The 10,000-nt window shown below is 46.2% G+C and overlaps 1 protein-coding gene across 1 annotated transcript in view; it reads right to left on the bottom strand.

Moving 5' to 3' along the window:
- LOC308326704 (trafficking protein particle complex subunit 14-like) overlaps positions 1–10,000 on the bottom strand; it is a gene marked incomplete at both ends in the record, with an annotated part of 27,072 nt that overhangs the window by 6,872 nt on the left and 10,200 nt on the right. The window contains 4 exons of the mRNA XM_080779700.1: positions 5,925–6,039; positions 6,856–6,934; positions 7,955–8,085; positions 8,786–8,937. Of these exons, the coding sequence (XP_080635826.1) occupies positions 5,925–6,039; positions 6,856–6,934; positions 7,955–8,085; positions 8,786–8,937 (477 nt within the window). The remainder of the gene's footprint in view (positions 1–5,924; positions 6,040–6,855; positions 6,935–7,954; positions 8,086–8,785; positions 8,938–10,000) is intronic.

Raw genomic sequence — 10,000 nt, 5'->3', positions numbered from 1 at the left:
GTGATACAATGTTTTCATTGATGTTGAAGCGTGTGATACAATGTTTTCATTGATGTTGAAGCGTGTGATACAATGTTTTCATTGATGTTGAAGCGTGTGATACAATGTTTTCATTGATGTTGAAGCGTGTGATACAATGTTTTCATTTTCATTGATGTTGAAGCGTGTGATACAATGTTTTCATTTTCATTGATGTTGAAGCGTGTGATACAATGTTTTCATTTTCATTGATGTTGAAGCGTGTGATACAATGTTTTCATTTTCATTGATGTTGAAGCGTGTGATACAATGTTTTCATTTTCATTGATGTTGAAGCGTGTGATACAATGTTTTCTTGTGAATGGACAATCATTTATCATCGTCGTCATCATGTGACGTCACTCAGGCACGCACGAACACGCACACACACACACACACACACACACACACACGCCCCACACGCACAACCTGCTCTGTCTCAATGCATTGTATTCTAGCAATAAAATAATATGAAAAGACAATTTAAATTGTATATAGTTTTTTCCTGTCCTTGTGTTCACTAGTATGGTGCTGTGCATACTAATATATTCAAATTACCGAGCCGTGTTCTTTTTATTTTTAATTCAATAACGTTTTTTCATGTATTTAATTTGATCATTTCCCTTAATCCTTTTCATTTCCAAATATATTTATGAAGACTAAATTCTTATTGAGGAGACATAGCCTACAATACGTTCCTTGACACCAACGCGGAAGCTTTCCCCTTGACTCTGATGTGCTCATTGCTTCACCCCCCTCTGGTTTACTCAAAGCCTTAGATATATAGACAGAGTTGAACGCAAACTCTGTTCACCTCATGGGACCATTTTAGATTGTTTTGTAGTAATAGTATACACCATAAACATTAAAGAGACTTTAGTACAATACTTTATAACAGTTAACAGTCATGTTGCACACACACGCTTATCCCCGCTTGTCTCAGTTCAGGCTATATAATACAGGAACAGCCGCTCGAGCGCTCGGGTTTCTGCCCCCTCAATGTCGTCACTCTTCTGTTAGATGGCTCTGGGTTTACTGAGGTAAAGTTTGGTTCAACTTCGACACTTCCTCATGTGTGCTGTTGCATTATGGGTGTACCTGTCCCCTGGGCCTTATCTCGACACTTGGTGTGTGTGTGTGTGTGTGTGTGTGTGTGTGGTCACCGATGCTGTCTTGCAGAGCTGTTGTGGTTGTTGGTTCCTCTTAGTCTTCAGAAAACATTAGACATTCTGCCTCTCTCTTGTGTTGTGGGGGAGGGGAGGGGGGGGGGAGGGGAGGGGAGGGAGCTACTAACTAAATGTCGTATCTTACAGTAAATGCATCTCTGTATACGTACAGTATTATCCACACATCTCCAGAACTGCTCGACCGCCCCCGGCTTCAAATTCGCCACGCACGCGTCTCAGACGAACCGAGCTTTACTGTACTGTATTGTTTTATCTGACAGATTTAAACCTTTTCAGGACGCAACCTCCCAAAATACAGTGAACTGCAGGCCCTTCAATATACAGTGAACTGCAGGGGCCTCCCTTCAACCTCCCAATATACAGTGAACTGCAGGGGCCTCCCTTCAACCTCCCAAAATACAGTGAACTGCAGGGGCCTCCCTTCAAAATACAGTGAACTGCAGGGGCCTCCCTTCAATATACAGTGAACTGCAGGGGCCTCCCTTCAAAGTTGTTTACTTTTTACAATTTTGGAATTGTATAAAAGTTGAGGTTTAGTTTGACTCGGTTCCATCAGATACATATTGTGAAAATACCCCATCTACTCATGAACGCAAGCACACACACACACACACACACACACACACACACACACACACACACACACACACACACACACACACACACACACCCACGCACGTAACCTGCTCTGTCGCAATGCATTGTATTCTCTGTAAATAACATGACATTTTAATTATATTTAGTTTTTAAGCTTGTTTTCACTCGTTATATGTTCAGTTGTATACGGTCCTGTTCATATACCAGTCAATACTAATATTCATATTCTTCTTTGTAATAATTTACAATATGATTCGATCCATATGATCAACACTGAAGCTTTCAGTGAATATTGACAACATGGGAATATCTAGAAATAGAATATTACGAGTGACAACTTTTTCAAATTAAGTTTTTATTCATTGAAAAGTCAACATATTCACAAATTCAACAAGTTGTATAATTTGTTTTACATGAATTAGCAAGATAATAAACGGCATGATTAATGAACATGTGAGTACTAATCCATCATAATGAACCATGGAGACTCATCAAGACATCATGTTAGCATCATTACATTAATAATATGCAGTAATATTAAAATATGTTTGATCACATGAATAATAATGCAGAGAGATTAAAATATGTTTCATTACATGAATAACATGCAGAAAGATTAAAATGGATTAAATGAATAATAAGCGTGATTAAAATATGTTTGATTGCTTGAATAATATTTCCAACAGCCTGTAACCAAATGTAAAGGGTTATTCGTTAATAATTAATAATTATAAGACCACACCATGTCTGTCTACTGAAGTGAAGTGAAGTGCTCCTTTAACCCATTCTGACCGGGCACCCATTTTGGTGTTGGCATCATGTTATGCTTTAGCTATTGAAAAATAGCAGATCTACAAGCTCATATCGCGCCACCGAGTGGCGCGATACGAGCTTGTAGGTCTGCTATTTTTGAAAAATCGAAGAACGACTGACATTTTTTAGAATCTGATCTCAGGTCAGAATGGGTTAATCAGACCAGTGTGTGTCCAGTGGAAACCTGGTATGAATCTGATCTCAGGTCAGAATGGGTTAAGCTCGTTCCCATCAGGGTGACCCTATACTAACTGATCTACAAGTTACACTGGAGCACAATTAGATCTCTGAGGGGTCAGGACGGGTGGGCCGAGAACGCTTCTCACATTGTCCAGTCAGTGGGCCTTGAGGCAGCTGGTGTCCAGGGGTCAAAAGGTCAAGGGCAGCTGGTGTCGAGGAGGTAAAAAGGTTGGGAACCGCTAGTGTAGAGGGAATAATGTTGGGGGGGCCGTTGGTAAAAATATTGGGGGGGGGGCGCTGTTAAAAAGGTTGGGGCGGGGGGGGGGCGCTGGTAAAAAGGTTGGGGGGGGGGGGCGCTGGTAAAAGGCCTGCAGGGAACGGCTGCTTCAGTCGTCTATCACGGCGTAGGGATCGATGGTCGGGGTCTCGGTGGCCGCTCGCCGGCCGACGAGAATCACGGCGAGTAGCATGAGGAAGATGGTCACCGTCCCCACCACTCGCACCACCGTCACCCCCACGTAGAGACCCTCAGAGCAGGCTGGCTGCAGGGAGGAGGAGGAGGAGGAGGAGGAGGTCGTAGCAGCAGGTGGTGGTTCGATGGAGGCTGGAGGAGGAGGAGGAGGAGGAGGAGGAGGAGGAGGTCGTAGCAGGAGGAGGTGGTCCGGTGGAGGTCGTAGCAGGAGGAGGTGGTCCGGTGGAGGCTGGAGGAGGAGGATGAGGAGGATGAGGACCAGGTGGTGGTACGGTCTTCACCAAGTCGATGGATGTTATCAGGTCTCCGTTGGCCTTCATAACCTGACATGTGAACTTCTTGTTCTGGTCGTAACTGCCGATGGTCATAGTGGTATAACATGATGAATCCCGAGTGGTTCCTACCAGGGTAGTGCTGTGACTGCTTTCCTTCATCCATCTCACAATGAGACCTGTACATCTATTATCATTGTCATGCAGATGACATTTCTGTTCTGTCCCACCGTTTATTGTGGTGACGTCCAGTACAAGCAGATCACTCCGTTGATCTAGATGTCGAAGATGGCGTCCGTTTTCTAATTTTTGGCAGACATATATACCAAAATCTTCAGCCGTGACATCATTAACAGTCAGAGAGCAGTCAGACTCCAATACCAGTCTGTCTGCTGTAGATTCCTGTAGTCCCTTCATGTTAATCAGACCATGCTCAAACACACTAACAGTCCCGGATCGTTTTGAGTGAAGCCACGTAGTTGACGAACAGCGAGTCTCTCTATGTAACGGGTTACATGGCAGGTTGGTGGTGACTCCAGATCGTGTGTAGATGTTGTCCTGTAGAGAGTTGTCCACTCTCAGCAGAATGAGAACCACTTGAATCCATTTGATCACAGACATTCTGATCTGATCTTTGTCAATTTTGCCGTCTGTCTGTCTGTCTGTCTGTCTGAGCTGTTTCTCTGTCTCTCTCTCTCTCTCTCTCTCTCTCTCTCTCAGTGTGTCAGTGAGGCTGACTGGAAACCAATATATGTGGACAGTATAGTGTTGTGGTCGACGTCAGTTCCTCAATCAGTATAACATGACATTATGCTAAGTTTTAGCTGTGAAAACCCTCAGTGCACAATACACTTAAATGTCTCTGTATTTAGAGGCCTCAAAGCCATCATTATTATTATTATTATTATTATTGTATAGGCTCTGTACAGTAGGTATTTGTAGCTTTGTACAGTACAGACCCAACCCTCCATCCTCTTTATTATTACGTATTTATTTTGTAAACATAATGTTTAATGTTTCATAATTTATTCCAGCCTCTTTCCTCCCGCCACTGTGTGTCTTAAAGGGATAGTTCACCTGCACACACATGTTCAGGCTTTTGTTCAGGCTTTGTTCTACTCACTCCCCTTCTTGTTTATTGAAGTACAGGTTTGGTTGTTGCATTGTGTGTGTGTGTGTGTGTGTGTGTGTGTGTGTGTGTGTGTGTGTGTGTGTGTGTGGTCTGTGTCTTGCAGAGCTGTTGTGGTTGTTGGTTCCTCTTCAGAAAACATTTGACATTCTGCCTCTCTCTTGTGTTGTGGGGGGGAGGGAGGGGAGGGGAGGGGAGGGGGGTGGGGGTTACTACTGTAAGTTAATGCCGTATCATACAGTAAACGCATCTCTGTGTCAGTATGTAATACGTACGTCTGTATATATTCCAAGTATCTCGAGAATTGCTCGACCGTCCCGACTTCAGATTTGCCACGCGCGCGTCACAGACGAACCGAGTCACTCTACTGTATGAATACTGTACTTTATTTATATCTGACAGGTTTGTAGAGCCAGGGTTCCAAACCTTTTCAGGACGCAACCACCCAAAATACTGTCATATCTGAACTGCAGGGACCTCCCACTCCCATCCTGAAATATCATATCATATCTGAACTGCAGGGACCTCCCACTCCCATCCTGAAATATCATATCATATCATAATCTGAACTGCAGGGACCTCCAACTCCCTCCCTGAAACATCATATCATATCATATCTGAACTGCAGGGACCTCCAACTCCCTCCCTGAAATATCATATCATATCATATCATATCTGAACTGCAGGGACCTCCCACTCCCTCCCTGAAATATCATATCATAATCTGAACTGCAGGGACCTCCCACTCCCACCCTGAAATATCATATCATATCATATCATATCTGAACTGCAGGGACCTCCCACTCCCTCCCTGAAATATCATATCATAATCTGAACTGCAGGGACCTCCAACTCCCACCCTGAAATATCATATCATATCTGAACTGCAGGGACCTCCCACTCCACCCTGAAATATCATATCATATCTGAACTGCAGGGACCTCCCACTCCCTCCCTGAAATATCATATCATATCATATCTGAACTGCAGGGACCTCCCACTCCCTCCCTGAAATATCATATCATATCATATCATATCTGAACTGCAGGGACCTCCCACTCCACCCTGAAATATCATATCATATCATATCTGAACTGCAGGGTAATGGGGTAATGTAATGCACCATCTATGTAAAGGCGCTATATTAAAAAAAATAAAAGCACCGTCTCTGTGTGTCTGTGTGTCTCTGTGTGTCTCTGTGTGTCTCTGTGTGTCTCTGCACCCTGTGTGTCTCTGTGTGTCTCCGTGTGTCTCACCTCATGATGTGAGAGCGACTGGGCTGCTGGTGGGAGAAAGACTGCGAGCGTCCCAGACTGGACTGATGTCTGTCCAACAAGTCCCTGACCGCTGGACTGGATGGACTGGTCTTACCTATGGAGGACGGGAGGGACAGGTGAGACAGGCAGACAGGCAGGGAGACAGACAGGCAGGCAGACAGGCAGGGAGACAGGCAGGCAGACAGGAAAGGAAAGGTACTATGTTTACCCAGGGTAACTGGACTAAGGAAAGGAAAGGTACTATGTTTACCCAGGGTAACTGGACTAAGGAAAGGAAAGGTACTATGTTTACCCTGCAGGGTAACTGGACTAAGGAAAGGAAAGGTACCATGTTTACCCAGGGTAACTGGACTAAGGAAAGGAAAGGTACTATGTTTACCCAGGGTAACTGGACTAAGGAAAGGAAAGGTACTATGTTTACCCAGGGTAACTGGACTAAGGAAAGGAAAGGTACTATGTTTACCCTGCAGGGTAACTGGACTAAGGAAAGGAAAGGTACTATGTTTACCCAGGGTAACTGGACTAAGGAAAGGAAAGGTACCATGTTTACCCTGCAGGGTAACTGGACTAAGGAAAGGAAAGGTACCATGTTTACCCAGGGTAACTGGACTAAGGAAAGGAAAGGTACTATGTTTACCCAGGGTAACTGGACTAAGGAAAGGAAAGGTACTATGTTTACCCAGGGTAACTGGACTAAGGAAAGGAAAGGTACTATGTTTACCCAGGGTAACTGGACTAAGGAAAGGAAAGGTACTATGTTTACCCTGCAGGGTAACTGGACTAAGCTCAAGAACTTGTTTACAGCCAGGCCCTGCTCATAGAACATTTCATGGTAGAGGTTCAATGCCAGACAGACAGGCAGACAGGCAGACAGACAGACAGACAGACAGACAGACAGACAGGCTCTTACGTGACAGGGGTCTTGCATCAGGAGGGGGGTTTGACACCGAAGCGGTGAACTGCAGTTTGAGCTTCATGTGTTGACTGAGCTGAAACACACGCACGCACGCGCACGCGCACACACACACACACACACACACACACACACACACACACACACACACACACACACACACACACACACACACACACACACACACACACACACACATACACACACACACGTTACGTTAGAAATGACAATTTATATACTTCCAGCAACTGCTGGCATCTAAACTATAAACTGTAAAAGTTATCGTATATCAAATTAATTTGGTGTGTGCCTATAGACTCTTTTGCCTTCCCTAAAACACCCTGGACAACAATTGGCCTGGGCCGTGGTTCAGCGGTCCAGGCACCTTGGCTGGTATAACCCAGTCTGGCAGTCAGTGTGCCGCGGGTTCGACTCCCGATCCCGACGGCCTTCACAACATGTCACCCCCCCCCCCCCCCCCATCTCTCTCAGCCTACTATCTCAGAAAAAGATCTATTGAGAAATAGCAGATGTAAATGCTCACGACACGTTGCAGCGTCTTGCGTATATAGATATGTTGACACACTAACACTCTGCTCTGTTCCCACGTCAGGGGAGGAAGCAGACGGCAGAGAAAGATAACGTAAGAAGAGAGAAGTTATATACGGTAAGTATAAGTTACAGAAGTGGTTCCATTTGATCGTCAGCTGTGTGTTGAAATGTGGCTCGTACAGGGGAAGTGTGTGTGTGTGTGTGTGTGTGTGTGTGTGTGGGCGTGTGCGTGTGTGTGTGTGTGTGTGTGTGAGTGTGTGTGGGCGTGTGTGTGTGTGTGTGTGTGTGTGTGAGTGTGTGTGTGTGTGTGTGTGTGTGTGCGTGTGTGTGTGTGCGTGCCGATTCTAATCTATGGCTCTGAGACATGGGCACTTTCAAAGAAACTAGAGAAACGGTTGGATGGCACAATACCCCCGCCTGCTAATGAGAGTGCAAAACCTGTCTCGGAAGAGAAGAGCCACGTACCCATATTAGACTAATCTAATATACGGCGTGCGTGCGTGTGTGCATGCGTGTATGTGTGTGTGTGTGTGTGTGCCTGTACCTCATAGAGTCCAGCCTTCAGGATGTGGAAGGCCACAGTGTAGGACAAACTGCTTCCTTTGCGACTCGGTCCCAAGTTACTGACGGGAGACACACACACCACGGCGTCCAGGTCTTCCCCCTGCACACGGCCTGGGAGACACGCACACACACACACTGACACTCAGCATCAAAGGGTTGGATCGGGGGGTAAAATCTACTAATCAAATGATTCCCGAGCGCGGCACGGCTGCAGCTCACCGCTCCAAGAGAGATGGGTCAAATGCGGAGAACAAATTTCACCGTGGTAACGTGTGTGACAAATAGTATGACTTTGACTTGACTCACACACACACACACACGCACACACACACATGCACACACACACATTCATATACTGTAGTCATTCAAATCAAAAGCAGAGTTCTGGAAGTCCGACTGAAAAACTGAAGGAATATAATTATAATGTAATGTGCGATATACAGTATTGTCAATACATTCACTTTGATGATGGTATATAATTGTAGTCTAAAACCCACTGGTTCCCAAACAGTGGCCCGGGACCCATGTGCGGGTCGCGGAAACATTGCTATGGGTCCCCACATGTGTGCTATAGAGACACCCAGAGGAATCTATTAAAATAAATCATCTAAATGATTCTAAACTAAATTATTTCAAGATTATGATTTCTCCAAAAATAGCAGATGTACAATAAGTGACACATTGTGAGTTTGGAGACGCACGCACGGATGCACACACACACACACACACACACACACACACACACACACACACACACACACACACACACACACACACACACACACACACACACAGTCACAGCGGTTCTTACTCTCGGGCGTCCAGACCAGCCGGACGGACAGGAAGTCCTGGAGGTTGTTGAACAGGTTGTAGCGGACCAGGAAGTGACCTTTGACCTGGGCGGTGCTGGGGCAGCTGGCCGTCATCACGAACCTGGGCTTGTCCAAACGCACGCTGGGGAGCCTGCGGAGAGAGGCGGGGCCTGTGCGGTTTAATACGCGCTTAATATGTATGCTTTTCACCAAATGCGCGCCGTCTGATTCTGCGTGCATATTTTACACAGACCAGTGCAGTTATAGGTTAAAAAAAAATATCCCACGATTTTGTAACCCATTTTTCACCCCTGTGTCAATTATCTAATGTGATCCTGGGCTCTACACACCCTCCACCAACCTGGGGAGAGCAACGGACATGAACTCGCTTTGTGTGTGTGTGTGTGTGTGTCCTCCCCCAGCTGGCCAGGAGGAGGCAGTTTAGAGACCCTAGGGGACACGGGGAGAACATGTGAGGGTACCTACCCTAGGGGACACAGGGAGAACATGTGAGGGTACCTCCCCTAGGGGACACAGGGAGAACATGTGAGGGTACCTACCCTAGGGGACACGGGGAGAACATGTGAGGGTACCTACCCTAGGGGACACGGGGAGAACATGTGAGGGTACCTACCCTAGGGGACACAGGGAGAACATGTGAGGGTACCTACCCTAGGGGACACAGGGAGAACATGTGAGGGTACCTACCCTAGGGGACACGGGGAGAACATGTGAGGGTACCTACCCTAGGGGACACGGGGAGAACATGTGAGGGTACCTACCCTAGGGGACACGGGGAGAACATGTGAGGGTACCTACCCTAGGGGACACGGGGAGAACATGTGAGGGTACCTACCCTAGGGGACACGGGGAGAACATGTGAGGGTACCTACCCTAGGGGACACGGGGTGAACATGCAAACTCCACACAGAAAGGCCCTTTAGTTACATCTGTCTACCTGTAGTGTGTGTGTGTGTGTGTGTGTGTGTGTGTGTGTGTGTGTGTGTGTGTGTGTGTGTGTGTGTGTGTGTGTGTGTGTGTGTGTGTGTGTGTGTGTGCGTGTGCGTGTGTGTGTGTGCGTGTGTGTATACAGTTGGTGAAAGGCATCTTGGGAGTTGTAGTTACAGCTGTGTGTTGCGTGTGACCATGACATCACTCACAAACACACACAGTCAGAGATTTCAATCATTGTCTGTGTTAATCCTTCATCCTGT

This window comes from Protomyctophum bolini (assembly GCF_963924005.1).
Source record: "Protomyctophum bolini genome assembly, chromosome: 13".
In the NCBI taxonomy this organism is placed as follows: domain Eukaryota; kingdom Metazoa; phylum Chordata; class Actinopteri; order Myctophiformes; family Myctophidae; genus Protomyctophum; species Protomyctophum bolini.
Note: the sequence above shows the minus strand (reverse complement) of the source record. Positions and strands in the feature narration are given on the sequence as shown.